This window comes from Juglans microcarpa x Juglans regia, chromosome 8S, assembly GCF_004785595.1.
Source record: "Juglans microcarpa x Juglans regia isolate MS1-56 chromosome 8S, Jm3101_v1.0, whole genome shotgun sequence".
NCBI lineage: Eukaryota > Viridiplantae > Streptophyta > Magnoliopsida > Fagales > Juglandaceae > Juglans > Juglans microcarpa x Juglans regia.
The window spans coordinates 86,890-105,293 of NC_054609.1; the positions used below are offsets into that span (position 1 = coordinate 86,890).

Sequence of the window (18,404 nt, forward strand, 5' to 3'; positions counted from 1 at the left end):
TTAAGCTGTATTTAGTAAATGAAGTAGTGACATACTATTTCATTATTATTCATAAATAATTAATTATTATTTATAAATTATTCACTATTATTCATAAATCATTTAAAATCATCCCATCCAAACCTAACTTTAATAACATTATAAGTTGTCCCAAAAAAAAAAAAATCCAAGCGTATCAAATTTTCTCCCTAACGTTCAACGCTTCAAGGACGCTCCAGAGTTTATCTCATACGGCCAGAGTAAATGCCAAATGGGCCGGGTTACAAGTCATTGCAATTCAAACTATAATAAAATTTAATGCATGAAAATTACTAGCTCATTTTACGCTGTGTTGGGACGTTAAAATGATATTAAATGATCTGAATTGATCTGTAAATAATAATATTTTATAAATCTTATTAAAATATATTTGAATAGAAATAGGTTGAAACATGTATTTGAATGTATGAAATAGATTGAGACAAGTTTAAACTTTTTATAGAAAGTTAAAAAAATAATATTCCATCAATAATTAGTTTAAAATGGATTGAGGAAATATTGACATCCAAACATAATCTTACATTGGACAAAACATCAGCACGGATAAAGAGGGAAATCCAGAAAAATAGAATACGAGAGAACTCCAAAAAGAAAAAACTAGTAATGAAGATAAAAAAATGATGTGGTGCAAACATCTAATTGCGGCCTCCAACTGCCAAAATATTAGAAAGGGAGCCCTGTTTCTTATGTATAAATTATACCGGGAAAATGATATAGTATTTCAACATTAACAGGAAAAACAGTCCAAGACAATCTAGAGAAACCCTCCAACATGGCTCAAGAAAGACAAAAAATAGAACAAACATAAAAGCAATAAAAGGAAAACACAAGTCCAGTAGATCCCTAGCATTGCATGCCATATCATTTCACAACGCAGATCTTAATAACTGAGGCAGCTCCAATTCGATGAAGTGCCACCACCGCGTCACCAGGCTTGCACAACCCCTTCTCTGTTGCAGACTTCAGGGCAGCTTCCAAAATCACCTCTGTGGACTCTGCATCAGTGGCCTTAGCCGATCCTTCAGCCAGCAGAGGAATCAGACCACGGTATATCAGGCTATGCCTTGCTGGCGTCTCATCACTGCAGGTCCAATCAAATGAATCTGTGGTCAAAACTGGAACAACTACTGAGAGGATTGGAACAGCTGGCCTGTACTTCGCAACCAACTTGGCCGTGGTTCCTCCACGTGTCATCACAACAATGAGTTTTGCTCTGGCCTTGTTAGCAGTCCGAACAGCAGACGATGCAAGGCTCTCCAACGGGCTCATTGGAAGTGGGGTTGACCTAATCATTTCCTTAAAAATAGCACCATAGTCAAGGGATGATTCTGCCTCTATACAAATTCGAGCCATGATCTTCACAGCCAGTTCTGGGTAGGCCCCAGCAGCACTCTCACCACTAAGCATGACACAGTCAGTGCCATCAAGGACAGCATTAGCCACATCGGTGGCTTCAGCTCGGGTTGGCCGGGGAGACTTGATCATGGATTCAAGCATCTGAGTAGCAGTGACAACAGGTTTGCCCACAAGATTGCACTTGTATATCATCATTTTCTGTGCCAAGAAAATTTTCTCAACTGGAATCTCCATTCCAAGATCGCCACGGGCAACCATGAATGAGTCAGTTTCACGCAAGATCTCATCAAAATTGATTACTCCCTCCTGGTTCTCAACCTGAGAACACCACAGCAGCCACAACAATCACGCCTTGACCAATAAAAATGAATGTGGTGTGGCACAGCAACAAGCAAAAAATCAAATTGCAAAGAAAGAAAGGAATTAAAAAAGGAAAAGAAAAAAAGAAAAAGAAAAGCAAAAGCAATAGAGAACAAACAGGCATTACATTGTGCCCTACTATGTGTCTAAGGAAATTATAAGACTGCATAAACACATGCAGATTGAGAGAATGGCTTTCGGCAAGCGCACGTGCGCGCGCATGCAAAAACACACATACACACACACAAGCCTCCAAATGAGATGCCACATCAGCAAATAATGGCTTACTTCTCTCAAAAGTAAAAGAAAGCATTTTTTATTTGGAAATTTCCACTGCACAATAATTTATTTTTCCTGACTAAGTGGTAACTCATGCTTGGAGGGTGCAAAACCAGGTTTTGGAGATTGAACATATAAAACATAAAGGTCGTAATTACAGGAAAAAACGGTTACATCTAATTAAGTTAAATATTGTACTATATGAATGACAGGAAAACTTGACATCAGAAGGAAATAACATACCTTCGACATCAATTGTATATTCTTGGAATGAAGCCCAAGAACCTTACGGACATTAACAAGATCTGAGCCCTTGCGTACAAATGAAAGAGCAATCATATCTATTTTGTTGGGAACACCCCATTGCAAAATGTCTTCCGTATCTTTCTCTGTCAGAGTTGGAAGATCCACTACAACACCAGGAAGATTGACATTTTTTCTCTCCCCCAGTATGGCAGTATTCTGACAACGGCATCTCACAGTCCCAGCATCTGCATTACAAGACAAGACATTGAGTGTGATGGTACCATCGGCACACAAGATGGTATTTCCAGGCTTTAAGTCCTCGGCTAGTTTTTTGTAGCTCATGGAGATCATCTCCTCATCTCCCTTGATGCTGTAATCAGTTGTGACAGTGATTTCCTGACCTTCTTTAAGTTGAATAGGTTTTGAATCCTTGAGAAAACCAGTTCGAATCTCAGGTCCCTGCAATAACAAAGGGGAACACCAGATCAGTCAGTGATTGGGAACCAGTAACGCAGACCAGTCAGTGACCAGTAATTCCAGCAATGCAATTTGTAAATGTGTACCAGATCCAAAATTAAATTCAGTGCAGAAAAAGGAATATTAAGAGAACTTTCAGCCTGGGGCTTGCAAAACATGGAGGTATCACGCAATCAGTGCTGGGATTGACAAAATATGACTCAAGGGACTGATTTACGTTTTCTTTCAGTTTTAAATTGAAATGTTCATCTGTTTTCTTTGTTTGCATGTAACATGAGATCCACTGGACTGATTAGAACATACTCTTAATATCAATGATTTTTAGAACAACAATTGTGCTGTCCCATGAAATTCAGAAAATCCTCCAGTAGACCATGTTTCCAATCATAGGTTATGTATAGGTAGTGTGAGAATTGCCACTGAGCTGGAGGTTAAATGGGACCTCCTCCACTCATAAGAACAGAGTGGAGAGCAAGGTCATTAATCTATGATTCACCATATATGTGTATAACATAGCAGTGAAAAACAAAAATGATATAAGCATTGGATTTCCCTTCATCAAAGTCTTTATTCCAAACAGAAATGGAAGATGTCGGACAAGGTTACTGCTAAAGTAGGTCTTCTTCCTTAGTGATAATCTAAGCAGGACCATATTATCTATGCAGAGGGTGCGAATGGACAGATGGATGTGAGAAGTAAGTGCTGAAAGCATAAATGACCTATTTTATCTTCTGTGTATTTTGCTTTTACCTCTTGGGAAACCTGATTTTACTTTAGAAATGTCAGTGCTTGCCTCTTTATTTTCATGGTATTAAATATCTGAAGTTTGAAGCATTCAAAGTTAAAATGCTTAATTAAGCTACAAGCAAAGAAAGACACACACGACCCTCAAACCATCTTTAATAGGTTAGTTTTTACTTCAATTTCATGCGACCCTCAGAATGTATTACTCTGATTTTGAATGTCTTCTTAAATGCGTATCCACAACCTTCTGTCCTAGATATGTGTGACCATTACATTTTGTTTGTTGCGAACAAAACCTTAAATCCAGGCATGCCATATCCTTATGTTGAGCCGATGCATATGATGACTTTGGGATCAGCCTATTTTCGTGGAATCGTGTGTTTTTTAAAATCAATCATGGTAGAATCTTTATATAATTAGGTTTTGTCATGATTTAAATTGTTATTTTCAAATAATAAATTATCGTGCCTTCTAACTTCACTGGATCAAATTTAAATATTCTGTCGAGTAATACCTTTTTTCTATGAAAGTGCAACAGTGTATACACGGGCTTACATTTTTACCAGTCAGTTTGAGCATTCTTTTCAGAGATAGCATGGAAGCTCAACAGTATGCCCTCCATCCCGTGAAGCAGAATGTAGAAACCCAATACACTAACAACCCCTAAAATAAATAAATAAAGGAAAAAGGGCAATCAAGCAAGTCGAAAAAGAAGGAAGACCTTGGTATCGAGCATGACGGCACAGAGAATCTGAGTGTTGTGCATGGCAATCCTGAGATTGTTGAGGGTCTCCTGATGGTAGTCGTGTGTGCCGTGGGAGAAATTGAAGCGGGCGACGTTCATACCGGCCCTGAGAAGCTTCTCCAGCATGGGCACCGACCGAGATGCGGGACCCAGAGTGCACACGATCTTCGTCTTTGGGAGACGACCATCGTTCGGGAGCTCCTTAAGCATTCCCTCTATGTCGATGTTGGCCATCTATTTTAACTACAAATTCGCAGGACAACGGGAAGAGGATCAGTAGAGGGGAAACGGAGAAGAACCAAGTGAGAGAGAGAAGAATAAAGGAGGAGGCGAACCGATTTAATGCAGATTCGAGTGCACAATGCAGGAGTAATAGAATATTGTTTCCGAGAAGAAAATATTTTACCGCGTGCGTCGCCACCTGATTTGCTAGCAAGCATTTGAACTGTTTTGAAAAACATTCTCAAAATTTTCAAACTCCAACATTTTCCACAACCACACCTTTAAAATTTTCAAACTCAAAATTTTATGATTTTATATTAAATTTAGATAATATTGTAAGGGCATTCTCAATGAATTAGTAGGCTTCGTTGAGAAATCAAATTCATCTCAACTTATTATTATAAATTTTTTAAATTTTAACATAAAATATAATAAACAATTTAATTTTTTTAAATCCTAAAATAATAATAATATTAAAAAATAATATTCTAACAATATTTTATCATCTCAACTCAATTTCACATCTAAACGTAACCTAGTTAAATAACACTCAATGGATTAACCAAAACTAAGGCTGCATTTGGATGTTGAACTAAGTTAAGATGATAAAATATTATTATTATTTTAGAATTTGAAAAAGTTGAATTGTTTATTATATTTTATGTTAAAATTTGAAAAAATTGTAATGATGAGTTGAAATAAATTTGACTTCCAAACAAAGCCTAAAAACATTTTTTATGAATATGAAATGAATTTAACTTTTGACTATTCCATTCACATAAATTTCCACGTAATTCTATACTCTTAAATCTTATTGTGGACTATAACACCGGTTTGGAAGAACAATAGGAGGGAGCACGCAAAAAGGAAAAGGGCTACCGCATCAAAAACATATACAATAAAATAATGATCAAAATAGATGGCCAGACGACTTCACTAGCCACATTGTGACCAGGCCAAATAGACGACGATAAAATTACTGTTTATTTAGCTAGTTTGATATTAGTGTATTTTGAACTGGCCAAACTTTTGCTAGATTTCAACTTTAGCTAGCTCACTAGAAGTACCCTTTAGCATAGCTTGCTCATGCATCTTGTGCAGCAGAATCAAGCGAAGAGAAACAAAAGAGTCACCTGGTTTTATTGCTTGATTGGCAGATAGCAGTAGCATTTTTTGCTGCTATAGATGCCAAGAACTTAAGCAAAAGATAAATTTCATCAACTGTTATAAATTCTTTCAAAGAACATTTGCTTTCTTATAGTCTCAACAAATTTTTGGATGTCTAGAAAATCGTTTCAAATTCTTCCATCCGAGCAGCGAGTGATGCCATTGCTCTGAGAGTCTCTGCGTATCAGGTTGAACTCATCTAAACCCCATATTCGAATAGTATGATCATCGCTGGCGGAAGCCAACATGTGAAGATTTGTAGGATTCCAGCTCACGCAATTAACAGCTCCCGAATGCCCCAGCAATGCCAGTAGGAGTTCCTCAGAACCTCTGTGCCATATATACACCTACATTAAGAAATTGCAAACCTCGAATTTCAATGGGAGTGCGCTTCTTTTTTATTGAAAACAAAAAAGAAACATATCAAACCATTTTATAAATAGGGTGAGTGAGAAGAAACAACAAACAGTTGCAAGTTCTTTCAGGTATGTCTACAATCCAATCGATTTGTGATTCCCTACTGAAAACTTTCAGATCAACTGCCTCCCTTGTATTAGCAAGACTTTAACCAAGGTCGTCATATCTATGGTGCTCTCATCTTAGGCCAATGATTAATAAAAATGATCAAATATGACGAATTTAAGAATTTAAGATTGCATGAAGCACCCAAAATTATTTCTACTGAGAAGAAAATAACTTTTATGATCATAGGCCACAAATTGCACCACATCGAATGCAATGTCGATTCCATGATAAGATGTTTCTCAAAAGAGTCGTGCAACTCATAAGCCTCACACACTGCACACCTACTTAAAAACATGTCATTTTACCTTTTTATCCTATTTTACTTACAAACATGTCTAGAATCATTTTCATTACGTGGGTAAAAGAATAAAATGACATGTTTTTTAAGTGGGTGTGTTGGGTGTGAGGCTTATGTCTAGAATTTTTCTTCTCAAAAGAATCTCCAATTTAAATGAAAAAATAAACAAATGATGAGAGTCAATGGTTGAAGGGATCCCTAGCAGCATGATCTAGCAACCCCCCAACCCCCCCCCCCCCCCCCCCCCCCCCCCCCCCCCCCAAAAAAAAAAAGCCTTTTCCCTATCCTTCATTTTTATTTTATATTTTACATGATCCTAGTGTCCACCCCTTGCTTCTTGGGACTGAAGATACCATTCAAATCCAAAGGCCATGAATGACGTATACCTTCAGACCACTATCCCTGCAAATATTCTTCTAGAGAATTGTAATTTCATTAAGACAAAAGAGTTTGGTCCAAAGTCAGCTTACCTGTGAATCCTCACTCCCGCTGGCAATAAAGGCTTGCTTAAATCCACCCAAACAAGATCTAATGACAAATCTGGCACGCTTGTGACCTTTGCACTTCGCCACAACCTTCAGATCACCCTCTATGCTCCAAAGATGAATTTCTTGATTTATAAGATTGACCAGTAGGAATTTATTGTCCTTTGACAAGGAGAACGAAGTAATTGCTACCTCCTCTTCAATCAATCTCTCAAATTTTGCCTCCCTGTCAAGCAATAATATTGAGGTTTCTCTGCATATGCTTATGATCCTCTTTCCATCATCAGTTACAGCCATGTCTGATATCCTGAGTGTTTGCTGCCCTTTCCAACATTCCAGCTCTCTTCCATCCAAATCCCAGAGGCAGATACTCTTGTCAGTCATACCAGAGAATATCCCTCTACCATCAGGGAACCATCCACAAGAAATCAGGCCAACACCGTTTTTCTCATAAACAAGGAGGCATTCTCCAGATATGGCATCCCAACGTTTGATGACCTCCTCCAGTCCACATGTGAGGAGCTGATGATCATCTGGACCCCATGACACCATCAACACTGGCTTCTGGTGGCCAGTTAGTTTATGCTTCAATGAAACATGACCATCCTCTTTAACCTAAAAGGGTGGAATTCTAAATCCTTTAAGAGAACATTCTGAAACAAGAATTGACATTTGTATAACTGGGAAGGTGATATTCCAGAAACAGAAACAAATATAGTAAGATAAATGGTGCAACAAGAAATATCTGACAGTCAGACGTCTGCAATTTCTGCCATTTCCTCAAATACCCAGATGCCATGCAACATCGTAAGGATCCAATTCACACAGAAAGAGAGAGTAAAAGTTAAATTACTTTCGACCGATGATTAAAGCCAATAATCAGACAAACAGTTACCTCCCATATAATTGTTGATTGATCTTTCGATGATGAAGCTAAATATTTCCCAGCATGTGAAAATTCCAAAAACCAAACTTCATTAGTATGTTTTTGAAGTATCTGTCGGATTCAATGAGCAAAATTTTCAATTTACAGTCCATCTCTAAGGCACATAAGACATAAATAAAACGCCCAAAACAAATTGCATAGGCAGCTTAACTTCAATAAATCACAAATATACAGCAGCATTTTGAGAGACTAGAACTTCATTATCAGTGACAATAAAATTTTAAACTGGCATGTATAATGTTTCATTGGAAATTTTTTTTAACGAAAAGAATCTCACCAATACTAAAGGCATTATAACTTTTTTCGATACTAGGGCCTGACAGGATTGTTGACCCTCAAGGCTCAAGGCTCGACTGGGAAATCAATGACTTACCTTCTCCTCATTCGGGTGGGCATGAGGGGCAATAAGACAAAAACCTTAGGCAAGAATAGTTTGGTGCTTAGTACTTTGACAAACGCTTGCAGTGGTTTGACCATGATACATGACACATGTAATGATCTAAGAAAGGCTTAAGCCACATTTGGCACTATACTCCAAAAAGACTAGTCAATATTATAATTGGAGCTAATTGAAATCATTAAAAAGGGTAGGAAATTCTCTCTCCCAAACAATGTGGGATTTAATTTTTTTTTAAAAGTACTTTTTTTTTTGTATTGGCATCGGATGTCTGAGAACAGCGTCCCTAATCCCGAGGATGCACAGACCCTCAGCAAGAAGTCCTCCGCAAGTGCAACTCGAATAATTCAAGGGGAAAATCCTCTAGTCCAATGGCCCCTAGAGATTGTTTGCACTCAAGGGGATTTGAACCTTAGACTTGGGGAGAGGATACCCCCAAGCCCAAGGCCTTTACAACCTAAGCCAACCCCTAGGGGCTAAAAATGTGGGATTTAATTAACTATCTTCTTATACTCATTCCAAGGTATTACAATATCCACCTCTTATATACTTGACGTCTTTACCAAGCCCTTCCAACATAAGTGGCACAACTAAAGTCTCACACTTCTGGCTGAATTTGACTTTAATACCATTTGTAATAACCCAAGAAAGGCTTAAGCCACATCCTAGGCCTACACTCCAAAAGGAATTGGCAATGTTGTAATTGTAGCCCATTAGAATCATCATAAAAGGCAATAAGTTCTCCCTCGCAAGCAATGTGGGATCTCATTCACCACCTTCATATATCCAAAACTGAGGTATTACACATTACCTTCATTAACACATTACCTTCTTGTGGAATGAGGTTTTGAATCAGTTTGGTCTTCTTTGGGTAATGCCCAAGGAAGTGGTGGATTTATTGGTAGGGTGGAAGGGATTGAAGGGTAGCAAGAATGTTGTTGATATTTGGAAGATGATTCATTCTAGTCTCATGTGATGTCTATGGCTTGAAAGGAATAGAAGATGCTTCGAAGACAAAGAACATTCATTAGGAGACCTTAGGGATTTTTTCTTTAGTACTTTTGAGTTTGTGGGCTAAAACTTTTGTAATGGTTGATATTTTCCAGAATTTGTTTTAAATTTTCCTTTTGGTTTTAGAAAGTAGTAGGTATTTCCTTTGTATATGTCCTATTTAATTGGGCTTATGCCTATTCTTGAAAATAAAATATCTTATTAAAAAAAAACACTTGGGCATTAAAATGGAAATCCTTACTTTGTTTGTTCTCATCAGTAAGAATATGAAAATACGATGTTAAGATTTCTGCAAGTAATGATGCTAACATTGTCTTACAGCTCATGCCATGTCGCATGGCTAAGGTATGAGTCTCGAAATCCAGCATGCCTCCATGGATGTAAAAGGTTTTCTATCATTGGAGTTTATCAGATGTATGAACAAACCTTAGCTTTATGCTAACACAACATAAAAGCCAACAAAAAAAAAACTTCAACGTACAAACTGACATCAAGAAAATGTTGACAGATCCCAATACAGACAGGAAAATAGATTATCTTCACTGGTTTCAATAAATAAACCATCCCAATAAGCAACAATTGTATTATATTTTGCATGCTCTACAAACAAAGCCCAAAAACTGCAAATGAAGCAACTGGAGAAAACAGGAATAAACAATCATAAAGAGAAGGAATTTGGTTTTTCCCACACTGATGATCTGAGTACAAAGACAAATCACTATCCAAAGTGTTGTGAAATATACACGCATCTCGCTGCACATCAAGAGCCTGTTCAACTAGATGTTCTAACCTTTTTCCAGGTGTCATTACTGCTGCAGGAAGCACCTTCTGCAGTTTCTCCAAAATATTTAACCATGACTTTACAACATCAGTATCTTGACTGGAAAGCCCAAGTCTTACATACTGTGAAGGTGAGACAATGCAGGCAGCAAGCTCATGAACTCGGCTCACATTAACACAGAGAGGTACAATCTCATTCCGTAAAGTATCTAAAGCATTAGTTACTTTTTCCATTTTCAGAAGCTCAAGGAACTTCTGCTCCAATATCAGGAAAGATTGATTTCACAGTTTTCTCATCCAAGACACCAATTGTGTGCAGCATAGCCACACATTCATTCCATTTTCCATCATTCACTTGCTGCATAAGCAAATTATATATTAATGAGTGCAATGTTATACCTGACTCTTCCTCTAAAAGGGCCCCACTCTTATCATACCAAGTGAATACAATGCCCTAGTTATAATTTTGATGAATTCTGCTCGTTTGATAATTCCTTTTAAACCAATAGTTTCTTCATCCCCATGCGAGGGTAGAGGCCTAGCCATTGAATATCCCATAGAGCAAGCTACAGGCTGCATATGAGATAAGTCTTCCAATAAGCTATTTGATTCTGCCAAACGAATTTTTGTGCGTTTCAATGGCGGTTCATTGTCCTCTATACCTCTCATGAAATGCTCGACTTAGCCCATATAAATTCTACAAGTCAGAGAGGAACAAACTTTAATAGGAGGAAAACCTTGATCTCAGAAGAATACAAATGAAAAACTACCAGAAATTATATAATTAAGTAGGCAATGAGGAAGGTTTAACAAAGTACATGCAGACTATGGTTGCGTTTGGGTAGTGATGTGATTTCAGATATTCTTTTTTGATAAGTAAAATATTATATATATCAATAGGAGTAACCAAGTACACTGAATGTATATAAGAAAAGACCTTGCCCATATTAGAAAGCCCCTATGACCCAAAAAACCCGTGAAAAACAACCAAAAATACACCAAACCCTACCCCAACCCCTTGTTTCCCGTAGAACTAAAACTCTACCCGAAAATCCAACCCCAACTAGCCCCTAATGATCTTAGATATTCTGTGAATAGTACTGAAAAAGTAATAATAGAATATTGAATAGTAGTGAAAGGTAGGTGAAAAATAATAATAAAATAATGAATAGTATTCCACTACCCAAACTAGCCCTATAACTCAGCACCAAGATCAAAGGACAAGAAACTTAGATTAAAAGGGAAGACAATGATAATAATAAACGGTAATAATGAACAATGAGAAAGTAACAAGATCAGGAAAGCGAGAAGCAATATTCTTTTTCTTACAATTAACTGTAATCATAAGCACAAGAGACCAAACAATCCTTTTAAACTACCTGAAGGAGCCAAATTTCATAATCTCAAACACAGGTCTCCTTCAAAAAAATCAGAAAGCTCAATTTTACGAAACTGAGGACTTGTCTGGCTAACACAACTACACAAGAATTTATAATTGAAATTCCGCCATCGCCATAACGAATTAAAAGAAAAATGAAAGTGGCATTTAGATGCAGTTTTGAAGATGAGAAATGTAATCAGCTAGTATTCTTTATAATCAATCATTTTCGTGAAAGTAATAACAATAACCAAACAAAAAGAACACGAAGAAAAAACTGACCAAAATTCCTATCATACAGAAACAACACCATCCCCCAGACCCCTAATCAGACCAAAGAGAGCGATGACTTTTCTCTGGCATGACAGAGAAAACTGTATGGAAAATCGCGAAATAAAAATGTAAATACAATTACCTATTAAAAAAATAAAAATGTAAATACAATTGCATAGAAGCCTGGAAGGTAATGCTAAAAAGAACAGAACATCGAGAAAATATTATCATCGAATAGAAGAGTTCTTCATCATTGCAATAACGGTACCAAAAACCAAACTAAACACATCGGAACAGTCAAGATTAAGAGTAAAAACAAAAGTAGCATAGAAAGATGAAACCAATCTATGAACAAGGAGTAGAATTTCTCACCAGAAGCATTAACCAGAAAATACTATCTCGATAAAAACAATCCAAGTCAAAGATTCTTACTAAAAGGACAAAGTTCTCACAGGGCAAAATATGAGAGAAATCTAAAGAAAAATGGGTTTTCTACGGAGAGAATGTGTACGGAGATAGACAAGGAATAACTATACACGGAACTCGGAAGACCAAAACAGGCAGCACCGATTCAGACATGCAAGGAGGAGTGATATATATTGATAGATAGGGATATGAAATATAAATCTTAAGGACTAATACTGCTTTTGGCAGTGGGCAGAGAGGTGAAAGGGGCTTCAGATGGCTAACACGACTAATGTGATGACCACGCAACATGGATTGGAGAGAGTGGCGTCTGTCTTTGTCTCACGAGGCCCAAAAAAAGATCATGAAAGGAGGCTGGTAAATCTTACCCGGAAGTAAACAAATCAAAAGATGAATACCATTCATCTTTTGATTTGTTTAGAAAATAAATCTCTATCTCATTTAAAAAATAAAATTCATACATCATTAAACATAAATATTTTTAATTTTTTAATTTTTAATTTTTTTATCTAATCATTATCTAATTATTATAAATTTCTCAAATTTCTAAACAAAATACAAAAAATAATACTACTTCTTCAAATTTTAAAATAAAAATTATATTAAATAATTATATCAAACAATATTTTAACTTTAAAATATTTTTATTCAACTTTTTTTATCACATTTTTAAAATCTAATAAAATATTTTAATTTAAACTATTTCATTACTATTCACAAAATTCTCGTCTCAATCTCATTCTCCAATACCGGAATAAAGCCTATTACTTGCTATTCAATTACATAAGTATTATGTTGTGATAAGCTATCCGTATTACAACAAATATTAATATTTTTTTTAAGGAATATACAGCAGAATAACTTTTTGAGTGGATTCATTTTCATAGGCCTAATTTGGATAGTCAATTCATCTAATCTCATCAAATATTTACAATTTTTTCAAACTTCTTAATAAAATACAATAAACAGTTCAATTTTTTTAAATCCTAAAACAAAAGTGATAATAAAAAATAACAATACTGCTACAGACGGTTCTTGTCTGTAGCAACCGCTGCGTTGATTTATTTAATTAAAAAAAATCGAAGACGGACAAAAAAAAGAGGAAAATTTTACATTTCAGAACAAAAAAAAATCAACAAAAACGTAAAACCGTGAAAGAATAAGATATTGAGCTATGAGGCAATCGATTTTCTGGTCTAGAAGAACCGTAGATCTCCTCGTTCGTGTTCGTGTTCGTGTGAACAGCTATGAGATCTCTTTCATCTTTGTTCTTCGGCTTCGTGTCTCCGTCGCTAGCTTCAGGTAAGACATCCCACATCGTCTGCTTCCTGTCTTCGTGGCTTCCTTTCTTTGTATGTGGTATTTTTGTTGACATTTTGGTAGCTAAAAACATCTATAAGCATTTTTAGTTTTTAAAGAGGAAGGCTCCAAAGCCACAATGTTCGTGGAGGTCAGCCAAAAAGTGTGTAGGAAGTAGGAAATAATTTTCTACACTGGTTATCTCCATTAATTTTGCCACATGGTTTGCATTTTATAGATGTTAGTATTTCATTTTGCCGCTTGTTGCGTAGATAATGTGGTAGTGCAAATGGTCTATTTTTGTTGGCTTCTTGGTTGGCATTCTGTTTTCCTTGGATTAATGGCACATTCACATGTTTAACTACATGAAGACATCATATTAAAAAAATAGAAGGCAATTCTTGAATTACATAATGCAAACAAAAGGGTATGTTATGATTCAATGGGTACGTGGTCATTGGTTCAGTGAATAGTTTGGGTTGGTGTAGAGTACCTCCTGCAAGAATAAGAAGACATTTAGATAATTAAGTCAAGAAATATTATGTGAGATAAATTAATTGAAGTGGACATGTGGAAGAAAAGAGTACTGTATTTTTTTTTTATTCCATAGTCGATTTTTTGCGGAATGATTTATAAATTTCATACTAGGTTCTAAATTTCTAGTAATAAAGGTGAGTGATAGCATTAGTGAGCTGATTTTTGGGTTTAGAAACTAGGTTGTTCAAACAAAACCATTTTATAGTTAATTATTATTAAGAAATTTTCAAATGATAGAGTTCATTCTTCAATTGTTTTTAAATAATCAATTTCTTTTGCTAATAAATTTAATTCATTGCACATGCTAATTGTTAATGTAATTATTTTGTTAACTTATTTGGATCATTTACATTGATGCCTCTGACCTTTGTTTTCACAAGGATGATCAACTTAATCTGGTGATTTTCTTCTTGTTCTTGCAGGAGGTATAGTTTTCCTTAGGATTGTTAGCATGGAAAAATGAGAAGACCACTCAATTGGGCTAACACCAAGTACCTCAAATCCTCCAAGCACGGTATGTGATATTATTTTAAAGATTTATTGGAATGTATTGAATTGATGTTTCATGGTTGCTACTCTCATTATTATTTTTTATGTTAGGACATTCTAACAACTACTCCAAACCTTTCAAATTATATGCACATTTGGCATGGACCAATGCTTGCATAGTCACCGGCTTCTATGCCATATCCAGATGGCAACCAATATCCAATCAACATTCAGATGGTGATGCAACTTTATTAGTATTTTTTTTAATAAATATGCTTTTTCAAAAAGTTTAATTGCGTTAATTTTTGTGATTTATGCAAAATGCTGGTTACAAATTTCAATATGGGATGGGACCTCTCATTCCTTTCATCACTACCAACTCCGCAACGGGCTCAAGAGTTCATACAGAGGATCCACCCAATTGTAAGGAAATTGAAAAACCTGATACATCCTCTAGACTTGATGAGGAGAGTAAAGAGAATACACTAGATTCACGGGATACCGAGGATCGCAGTGCTGGAACACCTAAGTGTGTCCAAATGGACGGTGGTGATACGATTGAAGAGCCAAAGTCGGAGATAAAATTTAATTCTTTTGAAAAGTTATTGACCTATTATAAGTAATATGATAAGAAATGCGAGTTTGGGGTGATAACAAAAATGAGTGAAAAGGTCGAGGATGGGACTGTTAGATATGTCACCCTACCTTGTGATCGCGGTGGGAAAGCCAGGAATAGGACGTTGAATGTCGTCAAACCACGTCCTATAGGAAAGACGGAATGTGCGGTTGACAACATGTCATAATATCCATAATCACGATTTCAGTCCACAGAAATCCTATTTTTTTTGTTGTAATAGAGAAGTTAGCGAGACCGTAAAAAGAGTTCTAGCTACAAATGACCTGGCTGAGATTTGAATGAATAAAAGTTTTGGCAGTCTTATCGTTGGCACGGGTGGATTCGAGAACCTCAATTTTTGGAAAATGATTGTCGTAATTATATGGACAAGGTAAGACATTTGCGACTTGGGAAAGGTGGCGCTGAAGCGCTTCGAGATTATTTTTTAAGGATGCAGTACAAAAATTTCAGATTCTTTGCATTGATGAACTTAAATAATGACGGGAAGTTGAAGAATGTCTTCTGAGCAGACCCCCGTAGTAGGGCATCATATCAATATTTTGGTGATGTGGTCACATTCGACACCACGTATCTAACCAATAGATACAGTATGCCCTTCGCACCATTTGTTGGTGTAAACCACCACATCCAGTCAATTTTGTTGGGAGCAGGATTGATATCCAGTGAAGATACCGAAACATTTGTGTGGTTATTCTAGACATGGTTGAAATGTATGGATGGTATAGCTCCGAGAGCCATAATCACAGATCAGGACAGAGTTATGAAAAAAACAATTGCCATTGTATTCCCAGAAAGTTGACATCAATTTTTTTTGTGGAATATACTGAAGAAAGTTCCCGAAAAGCTTGGCTCCCATAGTTCGTATAAAAGTGGGATGAAAATTGTTTTGATGAAATCTGTATATGACACCCAAAGTGTTCAAAAGTTTGAAAAATGTTGGGAGCAGCTACTCACCACATACAACTTGGATGAAAATGCCTGACTATAAAGTTTATATGATGAGCGTGAGCATTGGGTACCGGCATTCTTGAGGGATAAATTTTGGGCTGGAATAAGTACTATGTAACGGACCAAGAGCATGAATGCATTTTTTTATGGTTATGTTCATGCTAAGATAAATTTGAAAGAATTTTTTGACCAGTTTGACAACGTATTGAAAAAGAAAATTGAGAATGAAACTGTCGTGGACTTCCATTCATTTAGTGTCTTAATTTCCTGATATCTAGATCTCCAATTGAAAAGAGATTTCAAGATCTATAAACGAATGCTAAATCCAGGGAAGTTCAACAGCAAATTACCGGCATTATTGATTTGGATCCAAAGTTACTTAAGCATGATGGTACATTAAAGACCTATCATGTAGAGGATGAAGTTCTAGTTGAAGAATTCACTAAGCTGGTTACACATTATGTGGACTTTAGTGAGGAAGATACAACTGCAAAGTGTTTGTGTGGGTTGTTTTAGATGAGGGGAATATTGTGTAGGCATATTTTGATAGTATTCAAATGTAACGAGATTAAGTCTATCTCAAACATACATTTTAGATCGATGGATGAAGGACATCAAAAGGAGGTACATGTTAATCTATAGCAGCTATGACGCAGGAGATCAGCAAGCAAATGCTGACAGATATTCAAGTTTGTTGAATATATGTTATCAGACGATTACTCATGCTGCGAGTTCATTACAGCATACTGAGGATGCAACTACAAAATTGAATGTAATGATTGACTTATATCGTGCCAACCAAGAACCCCCATCGAGTCCCATAACTAGGGCGAATGTTGGTTGTGTGGCAAATGATACAACTACAACTGGTAGTTCAAATCAAGTACTCAGTCCGAACGTTGTGAGACAGAAAGGCAGACCTTCATCTCTAAGGAGAGCATCGAGGATGGAGAAAGACATGCGAAAGTTAAAGGAAAAATGAAGAGAACATCAGTGAAGGGGAAACGCAAACATGTGCATATTTTAAATATTAACGAATTTAAAATACCATTTAATGCAAATATGACAAAAATACTAAACATTATTTATGACTTATTCATTAGCGAGATGGGGGAGAACCAACAGTCGTTTACACTTGCAGGAGGTTATTTGGCCATTCGGAGATGGATACTCCTAATGTTGGACAAGTCTAGGCCCGAGAAACGGTGATTGGTAGTCAAGAAAGTGTAAGTGGATCTCTTGTGTTGTCGATATTTTAATAGTATTAGTTCAAAGCAAACTAAGTTGGTGTTTACCATTTACAGATGCAATTTGGATTAGATGGATCCCAACCGGAAGAATTTGGGTTGAGTAAATCACAACCGCCGCAATGATTTGATTCATTAGGTATGTTATTAATAATACTGACATTTAATATTGTTACAATTGATATTTTTACTTATCATTTTGGAAACTAAAGTGATCTATGCTGTATGTTTTGCAGGGCTTAGAAGACTTGTTGGTAGTTGTGTATATGGATCCAATTTTTGTTGTTTTGTTAATTGGAAAGCCATTTGTTGATAGTTTGTGTATTGGGGCATTTGTTGGTATGTGTGTATTGTGTAGTGGCAGGTGGAGTGCTGGCCAAAGTGAAGTAAAAAGTAATGTTGGCAATATGGTTCATGTACTCCATTACTTTTATGCTCAATTTGTTCATGTTATGAGTTCCACGTAATTCTTATTATTTTGTGTAATACAGTTTCGTGTTTGTCATTTTGTGTTATCACTTTTTACAAAAATGCTCCACAAAATGCTCAATGGTCAAAGTGAAGTAAAAATTGCGAGCATCTGAGAACAAGTTTGAAAAACTACTCTATAACAGTTATATTATATGTACAAATTGCTTATACAAATTGCATTGTACAACAAACTATTCATTGCAAACTACTTCTCAACAAACAATATCTAACAATGTGCAAAGTAAAAAACAAACTAAGGCAAACTGGTTTACAACCAATATCCATTACAAAACTGCATCCATACAAATTGTACATAACAATTTTAAAAACTACTCAATTTCCATACAAACTGTAACAAATTGCTTTATAAACTACATCCATACCAACTGTACATAACAGTTTTAAAAACTGCTCAATATCCATTACAAAACTGCGACAAACTACATCCATACAAACTGTACATAATAATTTTAAAAACTGCTCAATATCTATACAAAACTGGTTTACAAACTGCATCCATACAAACTGTACGTAATAGTTTTAAAAACTGCTCAATATCCGTTACAAAACTACAACAAACTGCATCCATACAAACTGTACATAACTGTTTTAAAAACCGCTT

General features: G+C 36.0%; 2 protein-coding genes across 2 annotated transcripts; both read right to left on the reverse strand.

Moving 5' to 3' along the window:
• Positions 1-675: 675 nt before the first annotated feature.
• LOC121244512 (pyruvate kinase, cytosolic isozyme) lies at positions 676-4,642 on the reverse strand. Its single transcript, XM_041142610.1, has 3 exons — positions 4,223-4,642; positions 2,278-2,739; positions 676-1,713 (listed from the first exon to the last, which is right to left on the reverse strand). Exons 1-3 carry the CDS (start codon positions 4,478-4,480, stop codon positions 901-903), a joined length of 1,533 nt encoding a protein of 510 aa, XP_040998544.1. The 5' UTR covers positions 4,481-4,642; the 3' UTR covers positions 676-900.
• A 942-nt stretch (positions 4,643-5,584) lies between these two features.
• Positions 5,585-12,537, reverse strand: LOC121244365 (WD repeat-containing protein 26 homolog). The gene is given in 7 exon segments (XM_041142412.1): positions 5,585-5,982; positions 6,929-7,558; positions 7,839-7,951; positions 9,963-10,357; positions 10,359-10,515; positions 10,518-10,774; positions 12,240-12,537. Coding segments are annotated over 6 exon segments (1,743 nt in total). The 5' UTR covers positions 10,747-10,774; positions 12,240-12,537; the 3' UTR covers positions 5,585-5,763.
• Positions 12,538-18,404: the final 5,867 nt, after the last annotated feature.

What these genes read in the sequence shown, in the direction of transcription:
- LOC121244512 (XM_041142610.1), bottom strand. Translation starts at nt 4,480, where the DNA reads ATGGCCAACATCGACATAGAGGGAATGCTTAAGGAGCTCCCGAACGAT. An exon ending in CCGTCATGCTCGATACCAAG is followed by an intron (nt 2,740 to 4,222) that starts GTCTTCCTTCTT and finishes TTGTTATTGCAG; the next exon opens with GGACCTGAGATTCGAACTGG. An exon ending in ATATACAATTGATGTCGAAG is followed by an intron (nt 1,714 to 2,277) that starts GTATGTTATTTC and finishes TGGTGTTCTCAG; the next exon opens with GTTGAGAACCAGGAGGGAGT.